Consider the following 19,142-nt stretch of genomic DNA (forward strand, 5'->3'; position numbering starts at 1 on the left):
CCTGAGGCTGCTGAAAACAGGGCCAGGCTCCTTGTAGCCACCAAAGTCTGTAGAAACACTGAGCCTCATATCACAGCCCTTTTAATCTTTGTCTCCACAACTCCTCTTACCTGCTTTACCATGCAGCTTCTGAACTAAATGGCTACAGCAAGCAAGATCAGTATCAAGCAAGGAAACATCTTTAACTATATTAACTGACAGAGCTGAATTTTAAAAAAAGCATAGACTCTCAAGTACACTAGCTTTTTCTGACTTAAAAGCTCACCCATTTTTTCAGCTGTATTACCTGGTATACCAAAACACATGACCTGCATCTGTAAGCCCATCCTGTCTATGACTTTACAGATAGCAGCTGCACAAGGAAGCACAATTCTGTCCCAGGCCACTGTGGCTCTGTTTCTCTGCAGGGACAGCAGTGACCTGCTCAAGTGAGACCTGCTCACATCACCTCCTGAGGTGAGCTACAGCAAAACCACAGTTTGCAGAAAAGGTAGAGTTTTTATTCTTGCTCCCCTGAGACAGAGAGCTTACCACTACAACAGTCTCAAAACTTTACAAATGTATTTTCCAGTAAACTCATGTGTGTTGCTTTTTCTTTAAATGCTCTGCGTTTCTATAACTTGCTACTCTGTGCACACATTTTCCATACTGTATTCTGTTATTACAGCTGCTATAATACAGACAGCACTTTGTTCCATATCCTTAAAAAAAATCTATTTTTAAGGAAATTCTACTCCCCATTTTATCAGTTCAGACCACTGTAACAAAAAAGATCTACAATGAAATGTTTTACATATAATCAGTTATTTAATTCTAGCTAGCATCTAGTAAAAATTTGCCATTCTTGCTGTTTTCATATGTTCACAATCTATGTAGAAGTATTTTTTGTAACTCCTGAAGCTAAAGTTTTTGATAAAGGGTGGAGCAAATCCACCTTGCTCTTAAAAACTCTATCAAAGATACATGTGGCTATTCCTATTTTCCAAGAATACCTTGGACTCAAAACAAGTTGTAAATGCTGAGCATGATGAATGTTCTTTCTGATTAACATACTGCATGTTACTAACTCTATGAATTCACTGGCTGTATACTTCAGCCTAAGGAGAAAGAAATTCAAAAGGGTGTACAGAGGCTTCATACAGCCTTTGTAAAATAAATTTTTGATTTTAAAATTAGTGGTATTTAAAAAAGAAATAAATTTATTTTTATTTTCAAATGAAACCATTTATTTTCAACAGAAAGTTGAAAAGTTTGTGCTAGTATCCTAAAGCACAAAAGTCTTTTAGGTCTGAAACAGTGACAATCCAACAGCTTAAAAATAAAAAAAAAAAAAAAGACTAGTACAATATAAATTCATTCAGACAACCAAGGTTACACCAAAGTTCCTTCTCTTTCAGGATGTTATCTCATATGACATTTAAGTACTAAATTTAATTATTCGAGATGAAAGTTCATGTTGTGCTAATTTTTCAACTCTCCTTTGAAAATAGTACAGTAAAATGTTCCTACAAACATTATTAGAAGTTCTGGATCCGAAACAGGTACAATTTTTTTTTTTTTTTCTCAGCAGAGTAATATACACTTCTTTTGTGTGTAAATATTTTGGAAATGTTTTGGAATGTTAGTATAAAAAAAAGGAACAGACTATTCAACTTGGAAACAAGAAAATATTCATTTAATTATTTATAAAAATGTAATTTATTACTAATTATTTACTTATTTATCATTATCTATTCAGTTCAAGTCCACATATATTTAGTGCTCTGTTCAGCTAAGCAGTCCCTCAGAAAAAAAACCCTCCGTGAATCAGTTCTAACTGCTTAGGACAACACTAGTCCCACAAAACTCTTTCTCTTTGCTCAGTCAGACGGAAAAGTTCAAGAAAAGATCTGAAGGTTTATTTTCAGCATTGCCTAGCTGCCAGAATGTTTAAACACATTAAAGTTGGCAAAGTTTCTAAAATTTCTACATGATAGCAATCTGACATAACCACATCACAGAACATATTGGGCCTAGGCACTGTAAATTCCCAACAGGAAAGAGTAATCAGTCAAAGAGGAAAAATACGTGAGAAAGAAGTCATCAACTTGTAACCTGTTACCATGTTTATTTTGTTGAAAACAGCAGATGTGAATTCTGGTTTGTTTCTCATTCTCTAGATTATGTAAACTGCCAGAAAACTGTAGAGAATTTTCACTACTGGCAAGTCTGTAACCATTTGGAAGCAAGTGTCTCAGTGCCCACTCCAAACAGTGTACAGAAGAAAAAACTTTAAGAAACATTTTTTAAAAAACCCAGTCTCCTTTTATCTTTGTTTTAGCCGTTTCTTAGTGTAAAATTCATGTCAAGGATATGGTTGCAGAGTTTTTAAATCCAAAAATCTTTTCACATTATTACCCAACTTAAAACACAGTCAAAATATGAGTGTTGGGAGAGGAGTTTGACACAAAAGGCAGGCAACTTACCTCTGTTGTTGACAAACGCTTATCACCATTATCACTACCAACACCTGAATCTGAGTCCTTTTTACTTGGGTAGATGTCATCAATGCTAGATGTGAATAAAAAAAAAAAAATTAAAAATCGGTAAAAAGCTACCATAGCATTTACATTCAAATTCTGTTCTGGTTTCACTTAACTCTGAGCAAACTTCAAACTATTCTTAATGGCAAAGGTGAAATAGCCTAGCACAGTAAAACACTAAACATTTACAATCTGGTGATGGTAAAATAGAACAGATTGAATGGCTAGTTAGCCCAAGGATTAATGAAACAACAGAAATCACCTGCTATCAGCTTGCTTTTGTCTATACAGTAGAAAAACTGCTTAGTTACTAGGTAAGTAGCACAGGACTGAAGCAATTTAGCCGTGGGAGAAGAAACCAAAATAGTAAAACTCAAAGTGAAGTCAACTGATTTAATTGTAACCATTGATCCATTAAAACAGAATTCATATTTCCCTCAGGGCTGAAGTAATTATTAACACAGAAACCTCCTTTTGGTGCCTTAAAATAGACTTTGGAATTTAGGTTTTTGAAAAAATTACTGTAATAATGACAACTGCTCTCTATTCTGGTTTCATTACCCAATATGACCTCTACTCATTTTAAAGTGTACTAATATGATCTCTACTCATTTTAAACTGTATTATAAGATGCAATACTCTCATCACCTAATTTTTTTTTAAATATACCTGATTATCCCTTTATTTGCTATCCTGAAAGCTGTGATATCAAAATCAGATTGACACAGCAATTTAAGAAAGAAGCTTTATCAGTTTTCACATGTGAAAAAGGTATCTGATTCATGAATCCTAATCTTAAATTGCCTCTTATCAGTAAACTGTTTCACAGAAACTGCTTTTGGAAATCCACTCTGTACCATCCCCTTACCCTAATCTGTATTCTTCAATATGACCAACATACCAGACAGGACATGACACACATGTCAATTTTTTTGTATGCTTAAAGAACAAAACAGAAAATTAGTAGGTGTTTCCTAAATGGAACACCTTACTCTTCATCCTGGATTCTTCTCACCTTTGACACGTATCTGATAGAAATTCACAAAGGGATCTCCAAAGGTACATGGAGAAAAACATAAAATACTATTTTATTGTTCGTAAGTGTTACGTGAAAAAACCAAGTGAGATTCTCATACATACCTCTCTTCCACAGGTTGTGGCAAATGCTGTGGTTCAATGGCATTAAGATACAGTGAATCTGCTGTTTTAATCTGACAGGCTTGGACAGTCAGATATTTGAATATATGCACCTTACCCTTTGTACAAATCTGTGGGACAAGGAAAAAGTTAAGTTGAGAACTAGAATAAAAAAGTAATTTATTCCAAGTGTCATTTAGTCTAAACCTCCCTGAAATTCAACTAATATTATAAATTTCACTTAAAGGAAAACAGATGTTTTAAATTAATTAATAAGTACTTCAATTATATACTCAATAATGTATACTGTCTACCAGTATAAATACCCTCAGAGACTAAGACAGAATTTTCTTCTTCTTTAAGTGCAAACCTCTTGCTTTGTATTTTTTTTAGTTTAAAGGCAACAACACTATTGACTATGAAAAGCATTTCTCCAACGTAATAAAATTCTTAAGTATTTCAACAGCTGCTGATACAGAACAATTGTAGCTTCCAAAGATGCAGTTTGAATCTACTGTCCAGTAAGTTGACAACAAAATTAAGCACCAAACACAGCTTGCATTCATTTATCTTTATTACTCAGAGTGGCCTACAGTTCCAAAGAGGAATTTTATTTATTTCACAATATATAAAATTACACTATAAAGTGAAATAAATTTCACATGGATTGTGTTTTAGACCATCTGCATATTTTTAAAATTAAAGTTAGCAAATCACTGTAGAACCTTCTCAAACTGGATTCTTTTTAACAGAAAGAAAAATTACCCAGGAAGTTTATCCCTCCTCTTTTTCAAAATTATACATGTATTCCAAGGTAAACTTTCATACGCAGACAGAAATTAAAAGAAAAAAAAATACAGCTAACAGAATGGACATTTAGATGTGTGCTGGTTTAAGTGCTGTACAAATTCATATTGAGAATAGAGGATATTTTTAATGTCTTATTTAGATACATCCTGTATCTTATTTAAATGACAACAACTATCAACAGTCTGTGAAGACTGAAATTCAGAAGCCTGCAATTGCAGAAGGTGACATTTTACAGTCTAAAATGTGTTAGCAGCCAACCAATACTAAGGCACAACTTAAATTATACCTGTTACTTACTTGTGCTGGTGGAGATTGCAAAGGATTATTCTCAAGCAGTAATACTTGTAACTGCATCATCTTTCTAAAACAAATTGGAATCACAAGCACTTTATTGCAGGAAAAGTCAAACTTTACCAAGGGAAGCTGTACTAGTTCTAAAAGTAAAAAAAAAGGAGAGAAGGTGTTATATCTGTTTTTATTTTTGGCATAAAATAATAAAATATTTCTGAACAACCCTTCTTTTGCATTCAGAAAAATACAAGCTCAGGGAGGAATAAGATCAACATTTAGTCCATTCTATACTGGGAAATAAAAGAGTGTTGTTGTTATACAAGTGACAATAAATTCTAAAATGAATACTTTGAAATGTTTTTTTTCCTGAAAGTCAGCTGACCATTGCCCATACAGCATTCAGACACTTGTTCAACTTAAAAGTTGCGTAGATTTATAAAGATACATTGAAGAAACCTCACACACTGTTCTTCAATGGATACCCTTGAATGTTATATCCTGCAGATCCAAATGGAATAAACTTGAACACAAGGTAATAATTATTTAGCTGCTTTTTAATCATATCTATTTATATGATTCTAAATACTTTCAAATTTACAATAAGAAGAGCTACAGTAAAGATTTTTTTGTTGCTGTTCATTTGCTTTTACCTTGGGGTAAAACTTCGAGGTAATTTCTTCTGACATTCAGCTCTTTTAAAGATTTCAGCTGGCCTATCTGCTGTGGTAAAGCTGTGATTTCATTACAGCTGACATCCTACAGTAAAACAATAACAACAAATAATAATGAAATATCAGCTCCTACATGTTCCATAGTACACACACAGCTAATTTGCTATTATCATTGTGACATTTTATTAACCTGAAAAAATGCAACAATCTATGTCCTGTAGTCACAACAACAACAAAAAAATACATTGCAAAATGTTCGCACATTACTTAAAGCCAGACCAAATTCTTATTTAAAGAATAAGTTAATTTTGAAAGTTAATTTAATTTCCATCAAAACATTCAAAACTACTTACTTAAGAAGATCTAATTTTTTTCTCTTTTCTTCATATGGAGAATTCAGTATAGTGATTATACAACTAAGTATGTTAGGATGAAATGTAAAAATCCAAGTGTGTGGATCTGCATTTTTAAAAAGGTTCTTGTTCTTCAAGATGGAATATTTAAGCAAAATAAAATAATAATAATACAGCAATAGCATTCTGTAATGCTCAGTAAAGGCATATATTTGACCAGCATAGCACATAGTAGGCCATAATGAAAAGGAACAGAGCTTTTTTAGCATTGCTTAACTATTTCAAGCAAGAAACTGCCATGAATGTGCATGAAAGATCAACTTCTTGAATTAAGTCAGTCTGAATGAGACCACTGTCAAATACTAGCTATCATTTTTGCTGCCAAATGGACATTGAAACCTCTGCTTAAATCCCAGGTAACCTGGAAATCTGAGTAATGTCCCAATTATGCTGTCATTTCTGTACTGAAGAATGAAACAGTATTTCACAGTATGAAAGGTAAATAGGATTATGCCAAATTTTCCTGAAAAGCCAACAGAATGCTCCTACTCTCTCAACTGTTTCAAATAGATTAATAAAGTATCTGGGAGCTCTACAAAAGTCTGAGAAGCCAGATTTCCAAGTCATGTCTTTGAAGATGCTTGCTCTAATACCAAAAGTATTATATTAACTCCTTATCTTTGAGCCTAAAATCTAGTTAACAAAAAACTTATACTAAAGCCAAAATGTGATCTTGCAACGCTATTCCCTGCATGCAACAAGTTTCTTTTTGTAATAGAATCTTATTGCTGCCAAGACTTCCTTCCCTTGTCAAAACAGAGTCAGGAAATTACTGTAGCTTTTAGACAAGGAAATTAAAAATCCCAGTTAATGAGTGTATTTTTGCCCAAGTTGTCACAAACTTTGGTTAATTGTATTGTTCCCTGATCATTTATTTTTAAAGCTTTACTGTCCTATTTTTAATTTACAGTCTTTAAATTACTTCATAATTAGATACTTGATTTTTAGAGCACAGAATTTAAAGTCACCTTGAGGCAAAGAAATTCTAGACCAAGGGTACTTAGGCACACACACCAAAACAAGTTAGGGAAAGAAACAGAGAATTCTGGAGGAAGCATCAAAAAAAAAGAAAAAGAAAGCTGGCAGTGTATAACTCAAAAACAAAGTCCACTTCCACTTACAGCCTTTCAAAACATCCTCAATAAGACTGATCTGTTGTGACAGCATGTCAGCATTCACAAGATCTCTAGAGACAGCAGTATCCTTTATCCTCCTAAATACTGGAGTCTAACTTGCTTTTTTTTATTACTTTGTTTGAATAGCCATGGAAAACAAAGACTTGTCACATTTATTTGTAGTTAGGCTCTTGGCTATTATTAGACTTCATGAGTGTGTGTGACAGAGACAGTGTTAAACTTTCTCATTACTTTGGCAGCAATGGAAACAATACTATCCAACACCTGTGGTTTCCAAGCTGGTAATTTTTTAAGAAATTTTGCAACCAGCAGTTTGAAACTCAGCTTCAGGGACATTTGCAGGTAACTGAAGTGCAAACACCCAAGTTCCATGGGGAACCAGTATTTGCTGAGATCAGACTTCTTGTATTAATTCTATTTTGTTCTCAGCAGATAGGTCATGTCCTGCCATGACAAGGCAATTTGTCAAAATCAGAGAAATGTAAGGTGTTTATTTAATGTTTAATAAATTGAGGAAATTTGACATTAATTACTGTGGCATGAAGATCAGCGGCATGAAAGCAAAATTATCAGCAGTTTCCCTTTAATTATGGTAATGTTTAAATGGTCTTAAACCAATCAAATTCAGCATATATGTTCAGCAAGATAAACAGAAAAAACAATAAGGTACTCTGACTCCAATGAACCTATTTATTCAAACACACAGGGAAGTTTATTCAAACCATTCAAATTGACGCAAACTTCCTCCTTACGTAACTTTAAACTCAGGACTCCTGACTGAGCCATTAATCCTAAAAAGCACATGGCTTTAGTCAGAGCTTGTCACATAGAAGCCACACTGAACAGTAAAACGCAGTTACACAGCATGTGAGCACATGGACCACTTAAGCAAAGAGCAGGCAGCCAGTCCTACATGGTCAGGCTGCTGTCTCTGATTAGATGAAGGAGGCAAAGGACATAAATCCCACAGTAATTTGAAGGCTTCCAACATGAGATAGGAGCATCCCACAGAGGGAGAGCGCTGTTACCTGAAGAAGGTAGACACGAAATACTGCCTGATAGGATGGATAATAGAATTTTACTGCACATCTGCTAGTTTGGGCGCAATTACTGAGCCATCTCTGCCTAATGACTTTTCCTTGGCAGAAAGTAAGTTTTAGATTATCTTCACACCAATTTTGCACTCTCCTGGCTGACAGTAGAGACATGATTGAGTTAAAGATTTTTTTTTGCAGCAAATAAAAGTAAATTTCCCAACCAAATTTTTTGCCAAATAATGGCAATGTATTCTGCAGGGAGAAAAATCTATGTTACAAGCACCAAAGTAAGTTAGGTGTCAGAACCCTAAATTTAAAATACCTGGAAGTTTTCTGCATGTAATATCAAAATTATTCTGTGCTACAGGTATGAAATTCATAGAAATACATACAGGTAATAGGAAAATCATTACCTACCCCATTTGGAGGATAGAAGGGAAAATGCAGAGTTAATTCGAAAGACCTAATTTGCACCAACTTATCCTTGTATCATTCTACAGTGACTATAGTGCTAAATTTTGTATTAAAAAGGTAGATAAAAAGGACTATTTGCTATGTACATCCAGACCTCACTGCATGCAGCTTATGAAATATTTGGGGAACTTGAGGTTGCTTGGAAATGTCCTGCACAGAGCCAGGTGGCATCTCAGGGTCTCTCCCTTGGCCCAGGCCAGCACCAGCACTGTGTACACACCAAAACAACAGAACTCCCTGGCAGAGGGCTGGGTGACACTTCTGCTTGAATCCCATGCTATTCAGGCTGGCATCACTCACACAGCTGAATTCTCTGTGCAACAACTGCAATATGACTTAATGTTTTTTGTTTGTCTCTTTCACTCATTTTAGAACAATGATCACCTTATTATCTAAACTGCTTTATATTATACATGCCAACACAGATCTCCACTTTCAATCCTACCACTATTCGCTTCTCCCAACACATCACAAGTTATGTCATTTCCAGTTAAATAGTGCCACTCATTTCCCTAGAAATGTACCAAACACACATGGTGGCATCAAACTGTGTAATCAGGTCATCTGAAAAGCCTCATGCTTAATTTAACAAAAACTTATTTTTTCGTTCATTGCCCCCCCAATGCCTTCTAAATAATGAAGAACAAGCCTCAGACCTTTTTCAGTTCTCATGTATCTTCTAGGCTTCCAAAGTGACGTGTAGCTAGAGCCTCTCATATAAAATACTTTTAAAGCAAGAATTGTTTTGTTCCTCATGACAAACAGTAACACTGAAACTATACTATAACTGGAAAGTAATATGAAAATCTTCCAGATAGTTCCAGAATTTAAACACATGATATCCTTGAACTAAACAAACCAAATGTGCTTTGGGTATGACTGACGTTGATTTCAAGCTTTTAGTTTTTACTAAACTTTGTATTAAATTTAAATTATTTATAAAACTGGAACCATCGCTCTTTATTGTGTCTATTTTAAGCACAACAAAAACAGTGCTATAACCTAACACATTTTTAAGATTAATTAAATCAGAACCATCTGTGTAAACCTCACTAAACCCATCACACACACACAGAAACTTAAAATATTTGATATGATAAATTATTAATGCTCACCAAACAAAACAAACTTGCTAGTCTTGAACTCAGTCATAACTCAGAACGGAAAAGGTAACTACCCCCATCACCCTCATCAACAGCCATATCAATTGTAATATGCAACAGAAACCTGATACCACAGGATGCTGCTCACGAATATCAGAAGGAAAAAACCCCACAGTTGCCACTTCATACCACCTATGAAGAATCAATAGTAGGGCTGGCGCCTCAAGCAATGTTTTAATTTCTCTAATGTAATTTACTGGAGGAACTAGTATTATAAAGACAAGAACATGGTAATAAGGCACTTTGAGGTACACAAAAGATGTGCAAGGTATTTGCTATCAATGGAAATACCAGCAGCTGTAAGGAAGTTCAAATCAGGTTGCTTTACTATGCATAAACTATCAGTGTCAAAATGCAGTTGGTCAATTTGTATCTCAAAAAGTCAAAGTGAATAGAAATAACCACCACATGTATATCATAAAGAATTCAGAGCCTCAGCCTACAATATATAGCAGAGGAAGATAAAGGAAGAGAAAGGGAAGCATTCTCTTTTATATATTTTCCACAAACACACACAATTAAATTAATTTCATGCTATAGTACCAAACATTTTTTGCTTTTTCAGACTGTTATTGACTGGACATTATATTCTAAATGATCTACTGCTTGTAGAAGCAGTAGTCATGTGGATAGCTTTGAAAACAAGAGAAGTATAATCATTTTGCAAATCTGTTTAGATAGGTGTTCCAGGAAACGAAGGTTGCATGACAAATGTAGTGAAATAAAATGAAAATAAGACTGATAAGACCAGTAACACGAGTGGAATGCAGTGTGGTAAGCAGACAGGAACAACACAGAAAGGAAGTGGGAGGGGAGGGTGCGCTGGGGGGTACAACCTTGCAGAGCCTGATGCCAGAACTTATGAACTTAATACAGTGAAACAGAGAGCCAAGGCAGGCAGTGAGCAGAAATGGTGAAGATGAGGAACTCTGAAACTGAGCTTTGAATTAACTGAGGGCAGTGATTTTGTTTAAAAGAGTCTTGAAGAACATAAAGGAAAAACTCTTACTGTGTTACTATCCAACACACTTGAAGTTAAAAACTTAAAAACTTAAGTTTTGCAAATTACATTATTAAGCACCTGTTCAAATATACGTGAAAAGTGAATTTTACTGTTTCTATTTAAACTCAAAAGAAGCCAAAATTAAAAGTGGAAAAAAAAAAGATCAATAACATACCAATTCCATTAACTGTTTTAGCTGACCTATCTCTTCTGGAAGGGAACCTAGCTTATTGTTACTTGCAATTAAGACTTTTAGAGGAAGACCACACAGGCAAGCTGGCAAAGAAGAAAGCTGATTTCGACTGCAACAAAACAAAACAAAAATATTAAAACCATCAGTGATGTTCTACTGTATACTCACATAAACTCTGAGAGTTGCAAAATTTCTTCATTTCTGTGGGTCACATTTTATGCAGATAAAATTGAAATTTTCAAATGGCAGTCATTAAGAAGACACTTGTACACCAGAAATTATTGTTATTAACTAACAATATTGTGGAATTTACCACTCTAGAAAAAAATGCATCATATCAGTTTAAAAACATTGTAGCAGACCTGTTCGTCACAAAGAACAGCTGTTTCCCTTCCTAACGAATACAGGAAAGTCAACTGAGACAGTATTTTTCAAGTATTTAAACATTCCTGTGGTTTTATGTGCCATTAAAATGGATGCCTTTTCTTACAGCTGAAAGACAAATACCTAAATTACAGACAAAATGGTTATTTTGTCAATTAATTTAAAGCACATTTACAGATGAAAACTACTTGGTGCATTTTGTTCTATGGTTATGTGCTATTAAACCAGGTAAATACAGCAAAAATTTCTGGGACTACCAGTGGTTCATTTCCTTCCAAGACCCCTAAGCTAGAGCATAAAGATGATAAATGTCATGACCCTTTGTGATGTCCACAAGATTAAAAATAGTAATTTGTGGCCCAATTCCCAGAAGAAACTTTATGCTCATCAGAATAACATAGTTATTACTCTTTTCTAGAATATTTTTTCTTTAAAAGAAAACACTTTCTTTCTTATGATTATTAACCTGTAGTAAAACAATGAACAGCAACTTTAAGTGGCACCCCAGTATAAACCATTTTTATTAGCTCCTGCCTACATGCCTACTTTGCTTCAGAAAGCAAAGACAGATGGCTGAACTCTGGAAACACATGGCAAGAATCGTCCTGTGTAATTTCAGCACAAGTTGCAATATTGCGAGGTGAAACAAAAACATAAAAAAAAAAAAAAAAAAGGCAGAATTCCACAAGATGCAAAGCATTTCTTCAATTGCAATCCAGCTGTGTGCTACAAAGCTGCATATAGAGATGAATATTCATGCTCCACACAACATTCTCAAGATGTTGTGCAAAACAAACTACCATCATATCTCTGTTGCATATACCAGGATACAGACAGATATCAGTATCCCAAAGAAAATAAGAATTAGAAATCCAACTACTAACCAGCAGCAGCTGAAAAAAAGTATCAATGCTTATTCAGAAGCCATGTTTCTTAATTCTAGTGTCCTTACAGAAGACCAAGACACAACTTCTTCAAAAAACTACTTGGAAATATTTTTTCAAGTTCTAAAGAACTCAAATTGAGGATCCTTAGACTCTAAAATAGTAACCCTATGCTGCAGATCAAAAACAGATAAAAAAAATAAGTAAAAACAATTTTTAAGCTCTACAGAACACAGAAGCAACCCACTAAGAGATAAGGAACAGAACATAACCAGGGCAAATGAGTAATAAATCATCATTAGTTTCAAAGGAATTTATTTAAATAAGACATGAACAGTATACACCAAGGACCAAAGACTATATTTAGATTTCTTGGCATCACTTTCTAATGCTATTCAACATAGGGACTCTGCTGGTAGCAGGCAGCAAGATATGCATTTTAAATCTATTATGTATTTCTTGCCAAGAAACAACTTGGTTAGAAAGTCAAGAATATATTTCCTTGTTCAGACTGTTGACTACGTTCAACTAACAGGGGAAGGGCACATTCAAGTGAAGAGGGAATTTTAAACTGAGAGAAAAGTCAGTTACTTAATCAAATGAAAAAAATCCCTTTTATTTTGTCCAATTCACTCTCCTATGTGATACAAAATCTATTCTAGTTTTGTGATGACTCTCACAAATTTTATCACTACACAGAGTTCTAATTCATGGTTTCATGATATTAAATTCTAACCAAGTTAATTCTGATCCCTAAATTTACCAAGACATTTTATGTATATTTAATAACTTAATCCAGTTTTTAAGTTCCTTATGTATATTTAACAAACACTAATTCAAAATCTCAAGTCCTATTTCTTGTATGTGTGCAGACACTCAGGATACACTATTCCACTACAATTTTTAGAGCCAAAATAGTGCTCCACAGTAGCCAAAACTGCAGTACGGTAATAATATAGACCTGAGACAGATCCTCAGTGTTGACAAAACTGATGATCAAACCTTCATCCCCTGAATTTAGAAGACAAAGAGCCACTTCACCCTCTTTTCAGACTTCATTCTTGCAAAGACCAGACTTATATCTTCACTATTACAGTTTTTACACAGTTAACAGCAAAGAAAACTTAGTTGCTCCAACTGAAAAAGGGCTCACCTGCCCTCTATCAAGAGCATATTCATCAAGTGCATTCACCTGCACTTGAGCTAAAAGCAATTCTCTGTACTGATCAGTATTCACACAGATTTTTCCTGCAAAGGAGACAAAGATGTCTAATTCTTTGCCACTTTCTCTTAAAAAAAGGCAGTAGCTATATCTCTTTCATAATATGACTATGGTAGTGATAGATATAGTATCACACTCTTCCATTCCACTCCCTATGGTGAAAAATATAAATGGTCTGTCTCTGTCCCTCCATATTTTAACCGCAAAATGTATGTCAAGCTTTACAAAAATTTGTCATCAGAAGTTAATTAAAAGAATAGAACTATGTGGATGTGCTTAGCATTCTGGATTTGTTAGAAGATTAGGGGAAAGAACTAGATTAATATTGCTTCGTTTTCTTTTATTATTTTTACATTTTGGCATTTATACAGAGCTGCCTCTGCAGCCAATGAGCTTTTTTGCATTACCCTTTTCAGTAACATGAAAAAATGCAGTCAGTTGTTCCAGAACTTTATAACATGCAGACAAAAAAAACTTCACCTATTTACAAATAAACACAAAAACGTGGCAAAGACAAACTTACCTCAAATTTAAGTAAGTTAGCATTTGCAAGTTTACTATGGCATCTGGTATAACTTTGATACAATTGTGGTACAGATTTAGTGTTTCCAGTGACACAAAATGGCACAACTCCGTAGGAACTTCAGTTAACCTATTCTTGGATAAATCTGAAAAGAGGAAAAACAGACAAGGCACATTTTTTGAACCATTATAAAGACGTACTTTGAAAAGCTGTATTTTATTTAGGTAAGTGAATAAATATAATTTACAGGGAGACAGCAAATTAGATCAATATCTTTATTATGCAAAGTAAAGCTAGTGCAAACTTTTACAATTTTGAAATGGAACAGGCTGCATATAAAAGAGCAAACATTCAATTAGGATCTATTTGGTCTAATAAAAAGTAATTACTTGCAGGACTCAATATGCTGAGGAAATAGTTGCAAACAGATTTAAAAGCTCATATAACATACCCAAAGATCTAGCCAATACACAGACATCGGCAAATAACGACAGCATTGAGAGAAAACAAGCAACCAGGATTTCATCTTTAACTTTTTTAAATAGATAAATAAATAAACAATTCAGGTAATTCCTCAAACTGACCAGTATTTCCTGGGTCTAAACCATTTATAAATGAATGCTACCCAAAGAAACAGTGGTGGTCTTCAAGAATTGATCTTATGTAAGTAGTAAGTACATACAAAACAACAGTGATGGATTCCAATCCCCCAAGACACTTGTACCCACAAAACAAAAGCTTTTGACTTTTTATAGTTATTCATTCTTCATTTCCCATTCTAAGCAGACAAACACAAAGGAAAATAAGAAGGAAAAAATGTTACTGAGCTTTGTTGCTTAACTACCACTGTATGAAGAATGAGGTATCATAGAGCTGATGTGAGCTCAAGTCATAAAATAACAATGCATGCCAGCATTCAACTGAATCAAGTGGGTTCAAATCATTGTTTAAATAGTGTTGCAGAATAAGTATCTTATCCTCAGAAACTACACAAATGCTTCCTACCCATGTCACCTGCCTGACCTGAAGAATGGTCACCTGCTAAGTGGAAGGAACAAGAATGTCCCTATGCAAAAAGTGAAATATCTGTTCGTAAGGAAAAAAAACAGAACGTAATGATCTCCTCACTTCATTGCTGCTATTTTAAGCCTAGTGCCTGATTCTCCAAAGCTAATTTCAAAGATAACTTAAACTAAAAGGAAAAGGCACTAAAGTATGGGTTATTTCCATGGCCGTGATAATCTGTCTCCTGTCTTTAGGACCATACTTTTGCTTTTTGTGAACAAACAGAAGTCTGAAGCATTTTTTAACTTCCTTATAAGTTTGCTGTGCAGAAGCACAGCTTGAATTCAAACCTACCACCAGTCAGAAGGACCTACAAGTTTTGTTCTTATCTCCTGCAATGCAAGTTGAAATTCAGCACATTCTACTTTTGTCAGCCTCTGCTTTGCCTCGTCTCATTGCTTCCAACAAGAACTTGGTTTCATTATTCCATCCCCTACCAAGACAATTGTGACGGCGTACAGGTGCAGTACCTGAGAGCAGCTCTGCTGACCCTAATGGTAGCATGATTGAATTGAGCACCTCAACCAAAATTATTCACTTGTCAATTACTATACAACAGCAACTCTAATTGCTCTGCTTTCTCTTACCAAGTTTGATGGTGATTAGATGCAGCATTACCTCAGCTTCTCTTCCCTTCATTTCTGAAGCATTCCCTGTTGAGCGACTCTTACTACTGTTTCAAAGCAGAATAAAGCTCTTCATTGTTGCCCTGGGCTTAGTGCTTTAATTCTCTACTGTTTTCTATTTATCCTGAGAGCACTTGTTTACCAGCATGGCATTCCAAAAGAATTCAGCTGCCTTTCTAGCTATGTTTATTATCAGATATTAACAGAAGACTGCCATGCTGTAACCTTCTGAATCATGCCAGGGCTATTTGTATTTTACAATTTGATTACAATACAACCTTGCTTTTTTTAAATCATGTGTTTCTGTGGTGACATTGCCAGGAACATTCTGCTCATTTTCTCCTTAAAGTGGAAAGAGCAGCAAAATCCAGATGAATGAAGTGAATTCTCTGTCTAGGGTGAAAATGACCTGTATGGCACTAAATGGAGAGTAACAACCCATCCTTCACGTGATCCCTGTCCAGTGATACACAGATCTAACTAAAATATAACTTCTTCTCAAGCTCCTAAAACTGCAGCCTACCACCTTAACTCCGTCCTCATGCCTGCTCTCATTTATCTTCACATCAAATAAAAGACTGTTGCCACAATATGACTAACTCTTGAAAAATTCTAGTATCTCAAAAAAGCAAAATAGCAACTAGATTTACCCCACTCCTAAAACAGACATTGCTAACAGTCAAATGCCTTTAATTTTTTTTTCATTATTTATTGCTGTCTTTTGTTCTCAAGGTTTTAACACTGTTAACTTGTTGAAAGAAAAAAAAAAACCCCACACAGATCATAGACAAATCTCCTCCTGTCATCCACAGGACCATGGGTTATAAGACACACTACACACACAACAAAGGAAGTCAATTATTTGTTGCTGTCTAGTTATCACAGTAAGATAATTTTAACACTTTTATCTACTTCTATCTACTGTTACTTCCTAAATAATGATTATAATGACAATAAAAATAACTTTTAAAAATCTAATCTATTCACAGTATAAGGCAGAGGAATAAAATTTGCATGTTATTTAAACTGTTGTAACATAACTTAATAAAAAAGCAGATGTTTGTCCCTATAACTTCCTGACAGAAAGTATCATTAATAAGAAATCTGAATGTCTTTGTGGAACACAGTACTGGAATGGAATCTGACATACAGAATGCCTACCACATTTTTAACTAGTGGTATAATTTTTGCCAAAAAATACATCTCCCTGATCATATGGAAGTTAAAGAAGAAAACAGATTACTTTTATACAATACCGGAGAGAACGTGAGCCTCTGAACATGAGGTAGTTGTGAAGAAAGCTCAGCAGCTTTCTGAAAACTCCACACAGGAAAGCACAAGTTGCAAGAAACTAAAAGGAAAACAGCCTGCATAACAGTTTTATACTCTACCTTATAAGCCCATACACACATGTAGAGAAACCCCTGAAGTTTACATAATTATTTTGATACTACTTTATGTGAAGGTACTTCTGCCTCAAATTTCTGCATCTTACAGTAAGTCTTTATAAAACTCAAGAGCTAACCTGAAGTACAAGTTCTAGAATAAAATACAACGGTTAAGACTTTAGGAAACTGCAGAACCATATGAGCATACTGAGGAAAACAGTTTGCATGTATCTCAGGTTTATCATCATTCATAAACTTTCTGGAAAATATTTTGCTATGGCATTCTTGGGTTATTTAAGGAAAAGGAAGAATGCAGAAACTACACTTTTAAACAACATGTGGCAATACTTTTAAAATACAGAAACAACTAGCTGGCAAACCTTTAGTTTCTTCCTGCAATTTTTTAACTCTACACTTCCCAAATTGCTAAGCTACACATCCCCCTTACGTCACTAATTTGAAGAATACTTCATGGTAATTACTAATAATGAAGTTACTGTACAGACTGGCTTTTGCTGCAGAAAAGAAAATGAACAGAGCGGTGGAATTTCCTGGTGTTGAAAAGAATTTTGAACAACTTGCTTAGACTATGTGACACAAAGGAGATCTAATACAATAATCTATGATAGCAAAAGGGCATTTCATGGTTGCCAAGACAGTACAGGTAGGTTTCACCTGAGGTCATTATTTCCTCTGATTTCCATTAAGAAATTTGTAATGAAATTAGAAATACAAAACAATGGGGCAGGGGGAGTCCATGCAATGGAGTGAGCTTCCTGTTTTAAATAAAATAGACCATTCATTCATTATTTGTGACACCAAGACATTTTCAAACTACGTCTGGCTTTACTTCATCCTTCCCTGCCAAGAACAAGTTTGTTAAAACTCCAAAATAAAGTAACAGAACACAAAAAAATAAGCAAGCCAGTTTAGAAAAATATTAGACGCAATCTTGATCTTTAAAATAGTCAGCAGAATTCTGGCACAATGACATGGCTTTTGTATGAGACATGTTACTATGTTGGAAGCCAGACAGGAACTACACAAAATAAGCACTTCCTTAGCTGGGAGTGAACAATAAAAAGCAAAAAAGTTCACACTGGTAAATAAGCATTTAACAGAAGGCTCCAAGCCTTGTTTGGTGAGTAGCACGCTGCACGGCCAGGAACCACGCTGCCCTTACAGCAGTAATTACTGGCCCCCACCCCTGCAGCAAAACCTTTTCATTCCTACAGCTCTGGCCTCTATCACAATGAAGTGCTACCACTGAGTAGGACCTTCCTGACTTCACAACTTACAGCTAGACAACCAAGTGCCACTATACATATATATATATACTACATACACATGGTATGAAAAATTGCACAGCAGAAATCGAAATGGTTTTGTCAAAATATCCAAAATAATATTAGAAGTCAGATAATTACATTTCTTTCACTAAAGCTACTGAAGTGCTCCAGTTGTACTGCTTTCCAGTGATTAATATATTATTAAGTATCAGTTATTAGTGCATTAAATTAAAATTGCATACTATTCATGGGAAAGCTAAACAACTTAAGACTTTAAATTGTAAAAGTAATTCCTTAAATACGCATATGCACTACTACATCATAAATCTTGACAGAAAACTTTAAAGCAAGCAGTTTATTAAAAAGAAGTGATTTACACATTTCAGATGTGACACAAATTCACTATGAGTTTATGTTTCTAGCACACAAACCTGCAATAGACAAAAAACTGAAATCATGCTATAAGCATCTATCCACCACTGAACAAGAGAAAAAACCATATATTTCATATCTGTATTTGCTATGAAGTTCTGGAATGAACAAATTACAAGGGGAAAAAAGTCGCCCAAACAATCTTAATTCCAGCCCACTGCATGCCTTTTTTTCTGTAGGATTCAGCACTTACTGAATAAAAGACAGGAATCATTCTGAAGAAGCTATTTGCATTTGCACTAAGATACCATTCAAGGTATTCAAATGAGATGTCTGAAATGCATTTGACAAAGAACTCAAACAATTCACTGTAAAAGCCTAAAAAAAAATAGTAAGTTCAACCCTAACTTCATAATGCAAATAAGAACGTTAGAAAACACATGAAGTCCATAAAGGCATAACCACATGGAGCTCTTCCTCTTATACTGAAAGCTCCCATTGTTTTATCAGACTTTGAGGAAGCCTGTACCTCCTCATTA

At 34.7% G+C, this 19,142-nt stretch overlaps 1 protein-coding gene across 1 annotated transcript in view; it reads right to left on the minus strand.

The window, feature by feature from the left end:
- Positions 1-19,142, minus strand: part of LRCH1 (leucine rich repeats and calponin homology domain containing 1) — a 111,961-nt gene that overhangs the window by 43,860 nt on the left and 48,959 nt on the right. Inside the window, 6 exon segments of the mRNA XM_066313291.1 lie at positions 2,466-2,550; positions 3,663-3,790; positions 4,767-4,903; positions 5,411-5,516; positions 10,833-10,959; positions 13,864-14,008. Of these exon segments, the coding sequence (XP_066169388.1) occupies positions 2,466-2,550; positions 3,663-3,790; positions 4,767-4,903; positions 5,411-5,516; positions 10,833-10,959; positions 13,864-14,008 (728 nt within the window).

The sequence above is a fragment of the Sylvia atricapilla genome, chromosome 2 (assembly GCF_009819655.1).
Source record: "Sylvia atricapilla isolate bSylAtr1 chromosome 2, bSylAtr1.pri, whole genome shotgun sequence".
NCBI lineage: Eukaryota > Metazoa > Chordata > Aves > Passeriformes > Sylviidae > Sylvia > Sylvia atricapilla.